Below are 19,554 nucleotides of genomic sequence, written 5' to 3' on the forward strand. Positions count from 1 at the left end.
GTGATAAGGATGCAATGAATGAACCTGATTCATGCCTTGCTTACACTGGTTTTAGATTAAAGGAGTCACTCCTGATGTACACCTGTGTAACAGAGAGGAGAATCAGTCTCACTGTATTTATCTTGAAATTAAATACATATTTGCCTGAAGACTGCTAAAATATTTGTCTTTTTTCCTTAAGATATTTTGTGGATGTGCCTGTAATTTTAAAACAAATGACTAAGATCTTTTTTGACTTCAGAGTAGTGTTTGATAATATCTGAAAAGTGACAGGTAATGTTGGGGTAAATAACTTTCTCTTTTGCACTTTTTTCAGCATAGCTATTATGTTGATGAACACTTTGATATTGTGGAGATAATGAACACATGGACACTCCAGAAAGGAATTCCATTGATTATTGTCGAACAAAATCAGAAGAGAATTAAAATAAGACAAGAACGCTTCTTGAAAGGCATTTTCCCACATGATCCTCAATGGGCCTCAATGCAAATTGGGCAAGTGCAGGCACATGCTGATGGTGCTTGTAGAATTTGATTTACATATTTGAACACCTATTGACATTGTGGTGTTATTTTACTGTTCTCTTCTCCTTTTTAGCTTCCTCTGGCATGTTCCCTTGACGTACATCACAAGCCACTCCAAAAGTATTGGAAGACATTTACTGAAGAACCACTCAGGTATAGACTGACTTGTTAATGTCCTGTTTTGTGTTTAGTCTCAAGGAATAGAATAGAATCATAGAATATCAGGGTTGGAAGGGACCTCAGGAGATCATCTAGTCCAACCCCCTGCTCAAAGCAGGACCAATCCCCAATTTTTGCCCCAGATTCCTAAATGGCCCCCTCAAGGATTGAACTGTGTTGTACACATACCTTCTTAATACTGCTCCTGCTTATACTGTAGTCCCTTAATTCTTATTTAAAAAAACAAACAAACCCTGATCCCAGCATAGTTACAAATACAGGACCTTCCCGGAGTGTGGATCTCTGTTAATAGAAGTTGCTTGCATTTTCACATTGCTAGAAAATCTTTAATATGAAGATTTAAAAGGTTATTGTTTCTGCTTTTCTGTGTAGCCTCTCTTAGACATTTTAAAACTTATTTTTCCCTTCGGAAAAGGTCTTGTCATAATTATTGCTTTATTTACTATGTATCTATGAAAGGGCCAAATTCTCTGTTCTTTAATCAAGCAGAACTTCCATTGAAGGCAATGGGGCACAGAGAACCCACAGTGTCAGAACTAATATAGGGAACTGAAGAGCACTGTGATGGTTGCCTACATTTTCGTTAATTGAAAATTGTGGTAGATCAGTTGGGAAAACTGCAGGGTTCCTTCGTGGCCACCATTTTAGAACAGGCATCGTTTTAGATTTTATTTTTTAAAGCAACAATGAAGATCTTAAAATTTCCAAACCTTCTGGTCTGCTAAACGGAATTCAAAATGGATGTGCTTACAGTTACTTTAAAATGTCAAGTGCCCAAGGATACAAAATTACCACCACAATAGTGCAGTTTGTGAGAATTTCTAGGTCCCATTATACAATATCTTGATGATCTGGTAAATCTTTGTGGGGTGCCATCTCCCCAATGGAAATTCACCTTTAAGGACAGCGCCTGACTGAAAGTTGAAGTCCTTGATATTTTGGCTCCAATAAAGTGGTCAGGATTGGGGGCCAGAGCTGCTGCAGAGTGTAAGGGTTTCCATGAGGGTGAACTTGGCTTCCAGCCAATCCACCTTACGGGTAGATTCTGTGACCTGTTTCATAAATCTCACCTCCTCATGTAAGAATATGGGGAAATATGCATGAGGGGATTTCTTAGAGACTTCCTTCCCATGAGCCACATCCCACAGACTTTTGCGAAAGAGCTGGAGATCTGGACAGACCACTTTGTATGATGGTTTAATTGCACCTTTACCAAAGGCACATCAATTAGTACCTTTCAAATAAATGAGGGTTAGGTGCTACTGAGATATGCTCAGTTTAAATGTTGCAGCATATCTTCAAAGTGAAGTATTTACAAGTTGGCACTGTCCTGAGGCGTGGCTCCTCTCCTGCCTTCTGCCCGCGGAAACTGTCTTCGCCGTGTCCTTTTATTTTAAGTTCCCTCGGCACTTTTCACAAGAATCCCTATACAACATTCTATTTAAAATGTTGACCTAGCTTTTGGCCCTCTCACCAGGGCCTGATGGGAATAGAGGTCTCCTGACTCTGAACCTCTGTGTGGCTTAGCTTGGCTAACCCTGATCCTCTCTCTCACCCTTGCACTTCCTTCCTGTGCTGCCTCTCATCAACCCTGGGCTCCTGGAGTAATTGGCTCCACCAGCCAGCCTGATTGACTAATTACCCCGTAAGCTTTTTCTAGGGAACTAATTAATATCAGAGTGATCAGAGTGCAAGCTCACCTGTTTGCACCCTACACTCTGACACAGGCACTTAGAATAATCAAAGGCATTGAAGAACCAGCCAACTGTAATATTTCCCACCAATCCCACTTACTAATCAACATGGAGCTACATTTTTATTTTCTGCTTTATTTTTTCATATGAGTTACATCAATGAAGCACTCAGGACCTGAAAGTTTGTTAACCAGTACAACCTCACTAGCAGTACAGGAATCTGAATTCATGGTGAAATGCAAGGGTCTACATCCGTCTCCAAGAATAGAGACTTAATTTGCTAAAATTTGCTATTAAAAATTATAGAAAACATTTATGAAACAAGACACATAACCTATGACCGTACACTAAAAATATCTGGTTTTAAGATTTAATTGGCTCAACTATGTTTATGTTCTGGACAGTTACTTATTAATTATTACCAATAAAAAGGGCTTGAGGATTAATACCATGCAATCTTTCCATAGATTTCAGATCACCTTTCTGAAGTTTAGATATCCTGGAAGTATTTATGGTCACATTAGAAAATGTCACTAAGAATGTTTAACTGTTTCAGTAACTTTTTTCTGCTCTCAGATACCATAGAACTGGTGGAAGATGTCAATTGGGTAAAATTCAATGTGGACATGAATGGCTATTACATTGTGCACTACGAGGGGAATGGATGGGACACAATCATTGAACTGTTGAATCAGAACCACACCATCTTCAGCTACAAGGACCGAGCCAACCTGATCCACAATGCATTTCAGCTAGTCAGGTAATTGTTCTTTTTAAAAAAAAAATTCTTTTGCACAATTTGCAGCTGTCAGGACTTTGCCTATGACTTCAAGGGCGAGATATTTTAAGAATCTCCCTCCCTGCAAGTTGAATTTTTCTGGGATGGATTTGTCTTCTTTGAGTTAAATTCCTTCATCACCCACCCTCTGATTGTTATTTATATAGCTGAACCCTTACCTTTGATTGCACAAAACAGTTAGATATTTAACAAAGCACACATCTACAGGCTGGTGATGTCTCCACACAGAGCACCACTATTGTCTTCTTTTTCAAGTGAGATCTATGTAAATTTCTTTCTCTGTCTCCCACCCTCCCTCCCACCTCCTTCTAAAGGACTTCCCCTTTGGCTGTCTTGCATGGTGACATTAATTTAGCTGATATAAAATGGGGAAAGGAGTCCTGAAAGAAACATTGGGAATGGGGACACTGTTAACCAATGTACAAGGAGGTAGGAGGTTCTGTCTCCTCCCTCCTTGCACTGAAGTGATTTGCATCCCAGTAGGTGCCCTGAAGGAGTAGTCCCATGCTCCTCTGCCCACGGGGATTGCAGCAAAGAATGGCGGGATGTGCAAGCTGAGGGAGGCTTTTGGCACATTCGTTCTTCATGCCCTTGCATAAGCATTAGTCATACCGTGCTGGAAGAAAGGCAAGGGGCAATGGATGTAGTTAAATGAGGCCGCAACTTTATTCACTTAAAATGTCTGGGAGTACCTGGCAATACATTGTACAGTGCAGGTCATCGTTCTTTCTTTAATCACTCCCACGTAATTCCCAACCTGGTCCCAGCTGTCTTGCTGCTGGGACCCTGACATGTTCCCCTCATATGAGGATTAAGGAGGCTAAAAAAGGAGGGTGGTTGGCTCCTCACCATACAAGACATAGGAGCTGCAAATTCCCCTTCCTTGGCTCCCTTAAGGGATGCTTTCTTTTAAATCCTTTTCCAATCCACTTTATCCAAGGACCGTATCCTTCCATAACAAGTACCTGCACTGGGCGTCTGCCACAAGTTTTACGTACTATGTTGCAACATCATAACCTAACACCCTGCCCCACCCCACCGGGTCCCAGACCCACCATGGGGAAAGAAAACACTGACCACTCCCTTCCCACCCTGGCCATTCTGGCAGTGAGGGAAAACTTCTTTCCCAGCCCCCCAAGGAAATAGGGCAACTAGCATAATGCCCACAGTGGGTCATGAGGAAACCCTGTCCTTTTCAGATCCCACTGGTGGGAGGGTGAGTGCTGCCAGCCCAACCCATGTGAAAGAGGGTTTCAGCTGTTGCACGGGTATAGATATTCTCCACTCTTCCAGTCAGCTGGAAGGGCAGTGCCCTCCTCTCCCAGGTCCAAACATTACTTGTTCTCTCTCCTGCCATGCCTGGCTCCGTCCAGGTAAACAGCCCCTAGACAAGGATCCACCACATACAGTTGAAATGAGCTCAATGTAGCCCTTAGATTCTAAGGTCCTTGTGGCAGGAATACACCTGTGTGTGCTTTGTAAAGCACTCTGTACATCTGTTGTTCTTTAGGCAACAAATACTACTAATAACATTGCCACCCCTTTCCTTCCCTTAGTATATCATTAGAAAGACATTAACTTATTCCAAACAACCTCTTTCTCAGTGCAGGAAGGCTATCACTGGATAGAGCTCTTGATCTGACGCAATATCTCCAACATGAATCCAGTAACATAGTACTTCTGCAAGGCCTGGGTTACCTGGCAGCGATCTATCGCATGATGGAGAGAAGAAATATTTCCGATGTCACAGAAAGTCTCAAGGTTCACTGCTAAGAATATAACCATGTAGTTTTATTCATGTATTTGTTTATTAACTTTAATCTGTATTTGTTTTGATGATACTTCTTGGTGACACTGAAGAGTTAAAAGATGGATATCACCACCTTTGTAACTAGAACAGCTGTTACCTGTTAATGTAACTATGTATATTTTGATAGACTTATGAAATATGTAAACACTGCTCTTAATGCAGAGTTTACTGCTTTTATTAGAACTTTGGAATATGCTCAGGATGGCAGATTTCATTGCTTGTCAATGAACTGTGCCATATTCTCTCTGCAGCAGTACATCCTGCAGCATTTTAAGCTGGTGATTGACAGGCAGACCTGGAGTGATGAGGGCTCCATCTCTGATAGAATGCTACGTTCTGCTCTCCTTGAGCTTGCATGTGACCTGCAATATCCTCCCTGTGTCCAGAAGGCAAATGAGCTTTTCAGCAAGTGGATGGGATCAGGTGGAAATTTAACGTAAATAATTTGTATTCTTCCTAATGTTCTTTTTTGTTTAGGTTTCTTTTACCATACTTTTGGGTTGTTCTCCAACATAAGATCTGGAAAAAAAGCAATTTATTGTAAACTAAATAGGAAACTCTTGTTTCCTGAAATGAAACCATAACAGAAAATCTTATGTTCTAGAGTAAAGGTGTTATATACCTCATATTGTTATGTAACGCACGCTTACTCATTATGCCTGTCTGTCCCTGTTGACTGACTGGACCATACACACAGGTCTAGGAGTCTGTACTGCCTTGGAGCTAACAGACCAGTTTCTTAGCTCAGGCAGTAGCTCACGGTTTTAGATCCAGAGGTTCTGGGCTCAGTTCCCCATTGTTGACAACTCAACCAGGGGCATTATATTACAGTAGCATAAAATCCCTTTCTGGCTAAGGACTCTTTAGCTGTTTGATATTTTCTTCCCACTTCATTGTTATTAGTAGTAGTAGCATTTTATTTATTATCAGTTTCTAGTACCACTCACGATGTGCAAATTGCTGTAGAAACATAAAGGAAAGTATAGTCCCTGTTTTGAAAAAATTGACCCACTCTGGCCCTGATCCTGCATTGGGATCTACAAGTGCAGATCCATGCAAAATTCCATTGATTTCAAGTGGACTCCATAGAGGAGAAGGGTCTGTGTTAGTATAGTCCATTGTAAGATCCGGGCCTGCTTTTTCTGTCATTAAAAACCCTACTTCACAAATCTGAATAAAACTGTATTTCTTATATTCTTGATTATTTAGTAATGTTCCTTCTGATGTCCTGGAGACTATATATTCTGTTGGATCTAAAACAGCTGATGGCTGGAATTTTCTTCTGGAGAGATATAAAGTGTCCATGTCTGGTGCTGAACAGAGAAAGATCTGTTCAGCTTTGGCAAGCTGTAAAGATGATGCAAAACTAACAAGGTAGGAACTGTAATATAGGGGTGACTGTTTATTCACATACTCTTCTTTCAATGTATAGTTAAATTGGTGCTCATAAATCTCAAAATGAGCTAGTCAAAGGCTACTCATATGAAAGTTATAACTGCTGGACACACATTTTTACTTGTTTTTTATGTATATACCTTGATTTCTGAGCATGACATAGAGGAATCAGAGAGGAAAAGTGAGTGAGGTAATATTTTTATTGAATCAACTTCTGTCAGTGAAAGTGTTGGTTCACTAAAAGATATTACCTTGCCCACCTTATCTCTCTAATATCCTGGGACCAACATGGCTACAACACCACTGCAAACAACAATAGAGGACTCATGATACGCTAAATCTCTTAGGAAGATAATAGCAGCCATTTGTCCTTAAATGAATCCCTTATGAAAAGTCACAAACTGGATATATGTCTTTTTTACCTCCCTATATACCTGATCTCCATCATGATAATATGAAAGTTAAGAGAATGAACAGGAGGAATCAATCTTCATCTGGCCTATTATTCTGAGCCACTGGTCCAAGGGAGTAAGTGTTCAAAGCTGGTGTCAGGTTGTAGGGAGCCAGTAGCTATGCACACCTGAAGCATTTCATAATGCATGAGATAAAACGGAAAAGAGAAGTTACACAAAACAATTTCCTGTAAGTGCAAGTAACCAAGAAATACTTTTTTTTTTTTTTAAATCCTGGCTGAGATTGCATTAAAGGCCTGATCTTTCAAAACTTGCTAGCATGTATCCACATATAAATATATAACCTAGCCTTTTCTTGGTTTCCTGGGGATGTTTTTTGATGCTTTAGATTGCTGGAGCTTGCAATGGAGGGACATATAATCAAGACTCAAGACCTGTCATCAGTTATCTATAGTGTCAGCACAAATCCAGCTGGACAACATCTTGCATGGAAGTTTGTAAAGAAAAATTGGAGCAAACTGCTAGAAAAGTTAGTATTTGTAACTGACAAAAACTGATCTGTTTTTATTGGAAACTGCCTGTTTAGGCCATAGGATTGAGAGTCAAGAGTGATAGATTCTAGTCTCAGCTCTGCTGCTGACTCAGTGTGTTACATTGGGCAAGGAACTTCACTGCCCTGTGACTCGGTTTCTCCTCTGAAAAAAGAGGCTAATACTTAACCACCTTTGCACAGCGCTTTGAGATCTCTGAATGGAAAGTGCTATATAAATGCTGACTATCTCTGTTATATTAAATTTCTGAACTTTTTTATATTAAATTTCTAAACTTCTGAATTTTTTTCTTGATTTTGAAAAATTCTATAATAAAGATGAGCAACCATCTGTAACTCTTCTTAATGAGTTTTCAATCTCAGGATCAGTGATCCTGGGTAGAGAAGAACTATAGTAAACTCAGGGACCCGTGAGATGAAAAGTTGTGTTTTAATCCTGCATTGTAGAGAGACTATTCCAGAAAGTATGAGGGAACAATAAAAAATGCTATTGAGGCAGTGAGTGCACACTGTCAGCCAGAGAGCAGGTATTTAGGGGCAGTCCTGCCTGCCTCTTCTCCCCACTGGCTGGAGAATCATGAATAAACAAGAACCTCTTCAGAGGTGGTGTCATTAGAATATGCAAGTGAGTGCATTGGATTCAGCCTTGAGCTGGGAGAAATTTTTTGGACAAAACTTTTTTTGGGTGAAAAATGCAGATTTGGCAACCCCAAAACTTCGAATTCTTGTTAGTTTTGCAGAATTGTTTTGAAGTAGAAAAATCCCAACCAAACAAAAAATTTTAGAAAAAAAATGAAACTTCTTGTTTTGAGATTTGTGAAACAAAATGTTTGGATATTTTGGTTTGAAACAACTTTTTGTTCGGAAATGTCCTTTAATTTTTTTATTTATTTTTTTTAAATGTCACCAAAAGTCTCTCAATCGAAACAAAGTATTTTGTTTTGAGTCCAATTTTGTTTTGAGTCCAATTCAACTCAAATAATTCTTTTCAACTTTTTGATTCACCAAAAGTTTAAAAAAAAATTGGTTTGACCCAAAACAAATTTTAAAAAATATATTTGAATTGTCAGCAAACCAAAATGTCAGTTATTCACACATCTCTAGTCCAGACACTCCATGCATAGCTGTGTAAGTGGTTCCTGTATTCCAGTGTGCAAGTGGGGTTGGGTTGAGGTTGAGCATGGGGAGGGGGCTCTGGATGTGTGACTGTGAGAGTCCACTTGCCAGCCCTCTCCACTGATGAATGGGAGGTAGGGGCACAGCAACTTTTTGACTAGCCCTGATGCTAAGGCAATAGCTGCAGAGCACTCCAAGGCCTGGAGAGAAGACGGTGGAAAGCTCCTAACAGCAGAAGCACAGAAACTTATAATGGGGTTTTACAGGAAAGAGAGGAAATAATAGGCACATCGTCCCACAGGGACTAAGCACTCAGCACTTCCAGCCCTTGATAGCGCAAGGCACAAGAGACCAAGAATAGAAATTGAACCTGTCTCTTGTGTGGCAATGAAGAGTAATATTTACAGGCCACTAGCCTGAACTGATATTAATGTGTATTGCAATAGATCACATTTATTGCTACTAACATTTTACATGGAGATACATTTATAAGGTCTGTAATTTTCTCCTCTTTTCCTCAGATTTCCTCTGGGGTCCTTCTCAATCAGAACAATTATAATTGGAGTGACAGCGCAGTTTTCTTCAAAACAAGAGCTGGAAGAGGTTAGTCTGAGGACAGAAGTAAAGCAGGTGTCATCTGCATTCTCATTGCTACTTAAATCATTGTCCTTCGTGCTGCATTTTGAGTTTTTGGATTTTTACTATGTGTCAGCACGCTCTACTTAGTGTAAAGCCTCACAAGGCTGTATTTGTGACAGAGGCAGGGTACTTTTGGTCCCAAGAACAATCAGGGGCTAGCTCTAGCTTCCCTGTGGATGCTGAGGGAAGAGCTATAAGAAGGGCCTGTGGGAAGAGAAGACTGTGTGCCCAAGTATTAAGTGAACCCCAGGTTGAGTAAACTTATTAGGCTTGTTTTGCTTACTGAAATCGTTTTTTAAATTATGCCATTTACACCTGCTGATCAGAACTGCTTTATTTCTGCTCAGTCACCCCACCAGTCTACAGTATATTTCATGGGCAACGTGTAAATGTTACTGTTCAGCTAGATAAAATCCTATTCCAATCCAAGACCTGCCCCTATACCATGTCCTCTAAAACGATCTCTGAGAGTTAGGTTTTGTTTTGCAAGTCAGTGGGAATTGCAGGTACTTGGCACTTCACAAGATTAAGCCCTAAAGGAATAATCTCCGACACCATGCAAATAGTTTTAGAATTTGTCTAGAGCTAGACATCCCACGTTCATTTTGGCCTGATCCTGCACCTTTGAAATCAGTGGGAACAGTGTTGGGTCCTGAATGTGGATTTCCATCATGTGAAATGTTCAAGAAGTGTAATGTGGCTCTTTGTTCTGTACTGAGGGATGGCTTTTGGCGTGATCTCCAGCACCACACTCGGCACTAGGCCCCAGGAGGTGCCTCTTTCCCTACTCCCCATCCCTCCAAACTATGGCCTTTGGCAAACACTGCAGAGAAGAACCAGCCAGAGACTCTAGCCAGTAGGACCAGCTACAGACGTAGCCAGAGCAGGAACCTTGGGACATTCAGAGACCTTTCTATACCTTTTATTGCATTTCCTCTGCTCCTGTACTGATTGGCTGTTTTCTCCAACCCTGTCCCTCCTTCTTCACCTCAGCTTCACTCCACACCTGCCCTTTTTACCCTCTTGTCTCCTGCCCTGTCCTCACTTCCCTTCCCTTTTCTTTCCATTTAGCTTATCCCCTCTTACCTAAATCCACCACCCAAAAATCATGTCACTAACACAAAGTTTGCTGCCATCACATTGTTTGCTCTGCTTGTGTATTCTAACCCTCTCTCTGCCCTGTGTCTGTCTTGTCTATTTAGATTTTAAGCTTTTTGGGGCATGGACTGTCTGCTACTCTGTGCAGTGCCTAGCACAATGGGGACCCATTCTCCATTGGTCCTTAACAACGCTTATTATGGTAGTGCTTGTTAATAATAAGTTAAGTGTGTCTCAGAGAAAACACAATGTAAATTGAGGTTATGGTCCAGGGTAGTAACACTATACACTGAATCATGCTAGAGCTCTTTTTTAGGCCATACACTCTTGGGACCGGGATTTATCACTTAGTTTTCTGTAAGTAGCGTGCCTATATAAGCCACTGGTTAGTGTATGTTACAGGTTCTCCCGTGTGCCAGATCCACAGAAGATATGTATTTGTTATAGCCCTAGCTAGGAAGCCTTGATTCTTTAGTCCAAGTGGTTGCAGCTCAGGCTTGTAGCCCTGGAGGTCGCCCATTCAGTCCCCAGTTTGTTGGCCAAGCCGGGGGCTGTCACACTTACAGGTGTCACAATGGTAATAGTGAGCTTTTTCATAAGTAAAAACTGTCAGCAACGTCAGCATTTTCTTCAGATCCGATCGTAACCTTTTTAATTGATATCTTTTATAGGTGAAGTTGTTTTTTGAATCTGTAAAGGAGAAAGTGTCACAGCTGAGAGCACCCCAGATTGCAGTGGAGAATATTGAGAAGAACATAAAATGGCTGGAGAGAAATTTAGTTACATTAACAAAATGGATATTGGAGAATCTTAAATAAAGCTGCTTGAGATCAGATGAAAGAGTGCGATATTACTCTATGCTTTGAAATAACACATTTAAAATCAAACTAGATATTTTTTCCTGTGAACAGATGCATAATTGCTGCAGTACTTTACTGAACATCGGTCTCGTTGAATTATGCAGTTCATTTAATGAAAACCTTCCTGACATCTGATTGTTTATTTTTATGAAATTTGGGCTGCCATGTTTACATTGGTTTTGTGTTTGTCTTTATATGTGGTTCTGTTTGGATATTTAGGTGTTTAAGCCAATTGAAGGACTGTAGCTATAGAGTTGGAAGAGCGTGTGTGTGTGTGTGTGCATGTTCATGCGTTTTTGATTTTACAAGAACCTTGTAAAGTTAACTTTGAAGTCCCAGAGTGGGTTACATATGTAACTTAGGCCTTCTATTAAAGTTCTTAACAGCTGCATAGAACCTAGCCCTGCCACTGTGTACCTTACTTATTGTTCTTGGTCAGTGATTTCCTCTGTTCTCTAAAAAAGCAGCTTTCCCCACGTTTTGCCTTTGGCAGTTTAAGAAATATAAAACAACTTCTATCAAAGACAAAATGCTGTGTAAGGTTCATGATAGATGAAAACAACTTAGTTTCATTTTAAAAAGCTCCACAATAAGCATATTTCTACCTTTTTAGATTCCTCTAGTATAGAAATTGTGTGTCTCTTAGACAAATCCAAAATCAAGGATTTTTTTAAGAGACCAAAATATCTCACAGATGTGAGATAACTGTTTAGCTAAGAAACTGGAACAAAATACCACTGTATGTTTAGATAATATTGGAGACTGTGACATAAAACAAATTGTGGTAAAAAATCCAACATTAAGCTTGACATCATCAGGGAAGCAAATCTAGGACCCTTTTTGAAGGCTCTTGGTTGGCCCTCTTTCCTTCAAGACCCAAGATTTAATGAGTGACTCCAAACCAGGTCATACTGCTGTGCTGTGCCCACTGAGTAACAGAGACGGTGGCCCAGATCCTCAAAGGTATTTGGGTGCCTATCTTTCATTGAAATCCATGTGAGTTAGGCGCCTATTGACTTTGGAGGATCTGGGCTTATGTCCTGAACTGGCATGAGTGTTCATGGAGGAGATTAGGAGAAGTAGTAGATTGTGAGGATGGGGAATCTGCAATTGGCTATGATAAAGGGGATGATGTCTTGATTCTCCACTGGGCTGAAGTTAACACTCCAGAACACTCTGTTAGCACACAGCTTATACTTCACGCTGTGTGGCACTGGAGCGTGAGCAGTACACAGCGCTATTGCAGCACAACTTTCAACCTGCCCTTTGCGAGCTGGGGAACTCCCATGAGCTGGGGACTCCTGTGACTCTCATATAGCAGCGTTGTCTGAATGAGTCCTGTTCTCACGTCTACTATTTTACTGTTGTTTGTCTTATGTTAAAACTAATGGGACTTGTGGGTAGGCCCTGAGAGAATATCTCTGGGTTTAATCCTGCAAAGAGCTTAGAGTTTCCTGCCCTCAACATCCACTTATTTCAGTGGAAGTTGTGAGCATTCAGCACTGTGTAGGATTGGGCCCTTGAGAGTTTTAATTTGGAATTGGGCTTTTTTTCCCCTCAAACACATTGTGGGATGAGTTATGGACAGAGGATTAGCCTTAACTTTTGAATTTCTAGGCTTTCTCGGGCTTGACACTTAAGCAAAATTCCCATTGATGACAGCTGCCATTCTGATCATTTCTGTTCTAAATATGGGACTGCAGACTGATCAGTGCATCGAAAACTGCATCTCTTAAATATTAATAAATTATAACTGATCTACTGTACCTGAGAGACAAGGTTTGGAAGCATTTCTGTGGCAGTGACTGGTTCCATGGCTGCCACTACTGCTGTCTGGCAGTAGGAGTGCCTGGAAAACTCTTTTAAATGCCCACTATTCACATCAGTTGCATTCCCTAGATTGCACCCTTATATTGTGGCCATGTATTACCTCACATTACGCTCCACTCAGCCATAAGAGTTTGCTCACAGTGCTGAGCTCTGTGCATTTGTCTCTGAGCTGTGCAGAAGCCTTTTGGAATAGCTACTGAGTAAACACTGTTTGTTGATCAATAGTGCTTTTGATTTTCTTTTTTGTTTGTTTGTTTTTGTAGAACTCAGCAACCTTTAGGACTGTGCCTTTAGAAAATCCCTGAGGCAAGGGTGGTATCTTTCTTTTTGTACAAAGCCAACTACATTGTTGTTGAATAAATAAATAAATAAATTCAGTCCAGTCGGATGTATTTTTTTTTTGCTTTGCAGCTAGAACATGCTTTGGCCTCAGGGCCACATTGGCGTTCTGAAACTGTATGGAGGGCCGGGTAGGGAAGGCTGTGCCTCCCCAAACAGCCTGGCCTCTGCCCCCTCCCACTTCTCGCCCCCTGACTTCCCCCCTCAGAACCCTCGACCATCCAACCTGCCCTGCTCCTTGTCCCCTGACCAACCCCGCCCCCATCCAACCCCCCCGTCCCCTGACTGCCCTGAGCCCTTTCCACACCCGCCCCCTGGAAGGCCCCCCGGGACTCCCAAACCTATCCAACCACCCCCTGTCCCCTGACTGCCCCCCGGGATCCTCTGCTGCTTATCCACCACCCCTCCCCCTGCTCCCTGCCCCCTTACCATGCTGCTCAGAGCACCAGGACTGGCAGCCGTGCCGCCCGGCTGGAGCCAGCCACGTCGCTGCACAGTCTAGAGCACCGGGGCAGGCCAGTGGCTCTCGCAGTGGTGCTGCCCGGCAGCCCAGAGCGCCGGCGGCACAGCGAGCCGAGGCTGCAGGGGAGGGGGGACAGCAAGGGAGGGGCCAGGGGCTAGCCTCCCCAGCCGGGAGCTTAAGGGCCAGGTAGGACAGTCCCACAGGCCATAGTTTGCTCACCTCTGTGCTAGACTTTGAAATACTGGGGAGTTAATTTTGGTTGCAGAATAGTTGCTTTATTTTCAAGTCAGTCATTATGGGCTACTGATTTCTTGAAATAAAAGTTTTTACAGACAATAACACTTCTTAATAGACAAAAAAGAAAAAAACATACTTGCTTGTGACATGTGAAAACCAGCTTCCCAGATCAAATGGTTCCTATTATCTGGATTAGTTTTCCACAGAGACTGGAAAGTTCCTCGAAAATAAATGGAAACAGTAAATCAGTTATTACTGAAGGCTGTTTTTGATTTTTCTATCATAAGCCTCTGACCTGTGGATGCTATCAGTATAGGCTTTATTATAGACTCACTGTAGTATTATAATTTTCTGTCCCACTCAAAGAGTTGGGGCACGATTGGTCGTTGTGAAGGATTCTGTGCTATTAAATCTCACAGGGTAGTAGGATGGGCGCACACAGCTTGCTTTGACTAGTGGGATAAATTATTGTCATGAGCTGTATCTGGTGAACAAACTCTGGAAACCCCCTGGTGGCTGCCTCTGAGTGAAAACAAAAGTGAAAATAAAGGCAGCACAATTCAAGGCTGCAGAAGCAAATGGGAAATAGTGATATACAGCCGTCTCCATGTGTTTGCTTTAAAAAAAAATCTAAAGCTGTTTTTGCAGAAAAGATGTCCTGATGAGACAGGAACATGCCATGGATCATGTAAGAGAGCGGCACTGAAGGGGGGGGGGGGGCTGTGTGTGGGGAGGAGGATTCATTCTGTGCTTGTGGAAGAAGCTCTTAGTAGAAACTACCCGTCATTGCTTTCCTACTCCTAATTATTTTCAGTACAGTCATCAGCCATCTTTTAAACAACGTGGTGTATGTACCACATAGAAATATTCCACTTTCAAAGCTTTAATATTTATTTTTGGCCTGTTTTTTACTTAAACTAATATAAATGAATCATTATAATAAAAACTACACATTAATTTTTTAAATCTTCTTTTAGGAGGTTTATTTGTACAGTGCTCTCATTCTCTTTTGCAGATTTCTAAACTTTTATGAGGGCACTCCACTGTCCAGATACTTGCCTGCTAAACCACATTAATTAAGTAAACAGAGAACCTTGCTTGAGCCCTTTGCCCCTGAGCAAATTGGCCACATTCACACCTCTGCAATTCCCCATAGTTTAACCTTGATACAGTGGACAAGGGAGCCATTTGGTAAGACGAGTGAGATAGTATCATAGACAGGCACCAACGACCATTTTAGCAGCTGCATTCTGGACAAGCTGCCCAGAATGCAGCTGCTAAAATTACAACACTAAATAAAGACTTGCTGTGAGAAATGACACATTGCTGTGAGTACCTTATTCCACAAGTCCTGTCTCCTTCAGGTTAAGAGGAAATAGATGTGAGAGTTGAAATCTTCCTCTTGTCCCCTGCAAATAACATAATCTCAGACAAATGCAAAATTTTTCTTCCAGGTCTGCTAACCTTCAGGGCCCACTGTGAGAGATAGATTTTTAGGAAAGCTGACAATGAAGCAAGTAACAAGGGTGAGTAGGGAAAGTGGGGAATAATTATTTTTTCTTGCTACGTCTGTTTTTTTTACATAAACATTAACCCTACAGTATATTTATTTTGATATGTTTATTTAGGCTGCAATTCAGCAAGGTACTTAAACACATGTTTAATTTCAAGCACATGAATAGTCTCTGCGGGAATGGGGTTTTATTGTATTTTCAAACAATTGTCTGAGGCACTTAGGGTACATCTACAGTGTGATAAAAGGCCCGTGTCATGGCTGTGGCTGGCTTGGGCCCGCAGGGTTTGGGCTGAGGGGCTATACAATTACAGATTAGACTTTCAGGTTTGGGTGGGAAGCCAAGAGCTATGCTCCAGCCTAAGCCCAAACGTCTACACTGCAATTTTATAGCCCCACAGATGAGCCCCTGGAGCTTAAGTCAGCTGACCCAGATCAGTGGCTGGTCTTTTATTGCAATGTAGACATACCCATAGAGTTTCAAGCACCTCTTGTCATTTTAAACATTTAAATACATGTAAACTGAACCTCCATTGTCTGTGTGTTTTATGCAGGAAGCTTGATTATTACGACTAAAGATTTAACAAGTGAGGCTCAAACTTTTCTTACAGTTAAGACATCTGTTTTATTTTTCTCTAGATGAGAATTCATTAATGGAAAACTACATTACTGCCAGTGCATGATGCATTCTAAGCAAACAATATTTTCAAGACCTGGAAATTTTAGCCAGAAGAAGCTACAGTTTTTTCTTTTGTTCTAGAGAGGATCTTTCGATGCATGCTTTTGCAATGGCTAGTCTCTGTAGAATATGTCCATTGGTAGTAGTGCTGCAGCTATTACACATTTATTCTCTGGGAATTTATGGACTTAAACATCAAACAGGTAAAGACAATGTAACTTCCCCTACCAATGGCAAGCCATTTCCTTGGAATAAGATGAGGCTTCCTGATATGGTAGTACCAATCCAATATGACCTCTGTATTCACCCTAATCTTACTACTGTCCATTTTACTGGCCTGGAGAGGATAGAGATCTTTGTGAGAGAGAATACTAGATTTATCATCTTGCACAGCAAAGGCCTTGAAATCACCAGTGCAGTTCTTCTGCCCAGAAATGACTTGGGATCCAGAAAACCAGGAAAACAGCTTCAAGTTTTAGAACATCCCACATATGAGCAAATTGCCCTGCAGGCTCCTGAAGTATTGACAGCTGGCCAGCAATACCTGGTTGTCATAGAGTTTCATGCAAGACTGGCGGATGGCTTTGATGGATTTTACAAAAGTACTTACAAAACTCGTGATGGGGAAACAAGGTAAGGAGTCTCTTTGAAGTTTTCTAGAGACAAGGTGGGTGAGGTAATATCTTTCATTGGACCAACTTCTGTTGGTGAGAGAGACACTTTCAAGCCACACACAGCTCTTCTTCAGGTCTCTAATATCTTGGGACTGACAGGGCTACAACTACACTGCATAAAGTTTTACAGGTACTTGTGCCCTGACCTCAAGGTTTTATTTTTGCCTTATATCACTGTTAATGGTAATTGTATGTTTTCCTGGGATGTGACCTGTATGAAAGCAAAGTGATTAGCCCCAGCTTTCTGTGTATGAAACTTTCAATGAAAACACTAACTAAAAAGCAGAAGGCCTGCAGCTCAGTGGGATCAGGGTTCTTCTCTTCAACTGGGCTTGGGGCATGGTGTGCCTTGCTCTTTTCAGCAGCAACCCTGCTGGCCCAATTAGGAGTGCTACTGCTGTGCTCTGAAGGGAGTCTGGTTCTGTTCTCTTGGATCAGAGGAAGGACGGTAGCTGTTATGTGGTGCCTCAAAGGACTATACGCTGGGGAGCTATAGGTATCTGTGAGTGATGGGGAAAGCCCTCCCTGAGCAAAAATTCAATGGAAGTGCGATGGATAAAAATGATAGCTGCAAAGTCTTGTATTACCTTCTATAGCTTTTGATTCCAAGTCGAGGGCATCACTTATATTGGATGGTTTAGATCAGCATTTCCCAAATGGGGGGTTGCGAGATGTGTGTTCTGCGCGGTGAGTGGGGGCTGCATGCCTCGCCTCAGTGGGTTCCTTCCACCTCACTGCACTGTGTGTGCAGTGCAGTGAGAGGCGCTGCGACTCCTGGAGGCACTCACCCTGCACCCCACTCTGTGCACCAACGTGGCAGCAGCCAGCAGAGCAGGGTTTGCATCTGCTGTTGTGCCAGGAGGAGGGTAGCTGACCTGCACCCAAAGGTACCAGCACCATCCAGGGCATTGTTTTTAGCAGCCTTTTTGCTTACAGGAAGTGTTGCAAAATATACAATCTAGGCTGGCTAAGCCAGACTCTTACTAGATGAAGGCAAAAGTGGGGAAGGAAAAGGACTTGTGGGGAGCAAAACAGGTAAGCACATGCTCAGGTCCATCCATTTTCAGCAATACAGGATTTCACATGCTTTTTAAACATGCTTTTATTTAGTTTGTATGGGTGCCAGAATTATCATCTTTATCTGCGAGTCACAAAGCACATTCATTCAGTGTCAAAGGTCTCCTCAGCTGAAGGTGTTAGGTTACAAAAGCAAGTCTGATGATGTGCATTCCCAACTGAATGTAATCATGTAACTGTTGTCAGCACAGGGGCTGACTTTCATTTTTCAAGGTGGGTGCTCCACCCCGGCTCTGCCCCAAGGCCCCACCCTCACTCCACCTCTTTCTACCCATGCTCTGCCCCCTCCTCCCAGCATCTCCTGCCCATCACCGAACAGCTGATTGGGGGGGTCCCGCTGAACAGCTGATCGGAGGGTGGCTGGTGGGTGCTGAGCACCCACTATATTTTTTCTGAACACCCATGGAGTCAGCACTTATGGTTGTCAGAGTGACCAAACCCAATTAAGAAGTTTAGTTCTAAATTATTTAAAGTTACATCTACCAGCTGCTCAATTCTGTAAAATAGTCGTGGTGCCTGCAATATACATTTACCCCCATCACATGCCCATCTATTATTTTTTCCTCTGGGTAACAAATGGATTTCAAGTGCTCACTTGATAATGTGCAATTGGGTACTGACACTGGAATAAAGTGGCAGAGATACCAAAACATTCAAGAAAATCTATTATTTTTACTGGTATCCATATTTTTACTGGTAGCCATATTTTAACTGATAAAAAAGCATAAAAGCTCTGTTTAGAAACTCTATTTTTATAAAACTTGCTAGATCAAGGTCTAAATTTGTTGCATGCTAAGATACAAAATCAGTGTCAGTCTTGATTTCATGTTTAACTTGGAAGGATTTTTTTCTGTATGTCATGTCTCACAGGATAATAGCTACTACAGATTTTGAGCCTACCTCAGCACGAATGGCTTTTCCATGCTTCGATGAACCATCTTTCAAAGCCAACTTTGCAATCACGATAAGGAGAGAAAGAAAACACATTGCATTATCCAACATGCCAAAGGTATGATTTTGTTAAAGGGTTGATGATGTAGTCAGATAACAGCTCTGAATGTTCAGTTTCTAATTCTTATTTTTGACAGACTGAAGTTCTGTTCAGGAAATTTCCTGCTGAAAATTTAGATGAAAATGAAAAAAAATGTTTTTGTTGATATTTTCAGGAGAAAATATCAAATGTTTATCCAAAAACCAAAACTCCCTGACTGAAACCATTGATAGCTTTCAGTTTTTCAATTTTCCGATGAGAAATATCAAAACTTTTTGATGAAAGCAGACCCTTTCCATGAAAATATTTTAGTCAAAAATTCAATTTTTCATATGAAAAAAGATTTTGAAAGAAAATTTTAGACCAGCCCCGTGTAAAACAGAATACGTTGTAGGCCAAATACAACTGGTGCTGCAAAGCCTTATGGATTTGGTCAATTATATGCACGTGCATGGTTCTGTTGAAGTCAATGGGACTATTCATATGTGTATAGCTAAGCACTTACGTAAGTGTAACAGCAGTGTACCCAGTTTGGCATTGGTCTTGTCCACTGCCTTAGTTTACCTTCTTCCTTAGTCAATCAGATGCCCACAACTGGAGCCTTTTTATCAACTCATCTTTTTGGGTATCTGGTTTCTTAATATAAAATAACAGCTGAACGTTACATTTTTC

At 41.5% G+C, this 19,554-nt stretch overlaps 2 protein-coding genes across 2 annotated transcripts in view; both read left to right on the top strand.

The window, feature by feature from the left end:
* The window catches only part of LOC141987502 (endoplasmic reticulum aminopeptidase 2-like), a 28,951-nt gene extending 17,596 nt beyond the window's left edge, over nt 1-11,355 (top strand). Inside the window, exons 10-18 of the mRNA XM_074952879.1 lie at nt 317-495; nt 599-678; nt 2,976-3,159; nt 4,803-4,959; nt 5,260-5,444; nt 6,218-6,382; nt 7,205-7,345; nt 9,004-9,085; nt 10,891-11,355. Of these exons, the coding sequence (XP_074808980.1) occupies nt 317-495; nt 599-678; nt 2,976-3,159; nt 4,803-4,959; nt 5,260-5,444; nt 6,218-6,382; nt 7,205-7,345; nt 9,004-9,085; nt 10,891-11,037 (1,320 nt within the window). The 3' untranslated portion in view covers nt 11,038-11,355. The remainder of the gene's footprint in view (nt 1-316; nt 496-598; nt 679-2,975; nt 3,160-4,802; nt 4,960-5,259; nt 5,445-6,217; nt 6,383-7,204; nt 7,346-9,003; nt 9,086-10,890) is intronic.
* Nucleotides 11,356-16,234: 4,879 nt separating this feature from the next.
* Nucleotides 16,235-19,554, top strand: part of LOC141987501 (endoplasmic reticulum aminopeptidase 2-like) — a 30,688-nt gene continuing 27,368 nt past the window's right edge. Inside the window, exons 1-2 of the mRNA XM_074952878.1 lie at nt 16,235-16,773; nt 18,762-18,900. Of these exons, the coding sequence (XP_074808979.1) occupies nt 16,235-16,773; nt 18,762-18,900 (678 nt within the window). The remainder of the gene's footprint in view (nt 16,774-18,761; nt 18,901-19,554) is intronic.

This window comes from Natator depressus, chromosome 5 (assembly GCF_965152275.1).
Source record: "Natator depressus isolate rNatDep1 chromosome 5, rNatDep2.hap1, whole genome shotgun sequence".
NCBI classification, from domain to species: Eukaryota; Metazoa; Chordata; order Testudines; family Cheloniidae; genus Natator; species Natator depressus.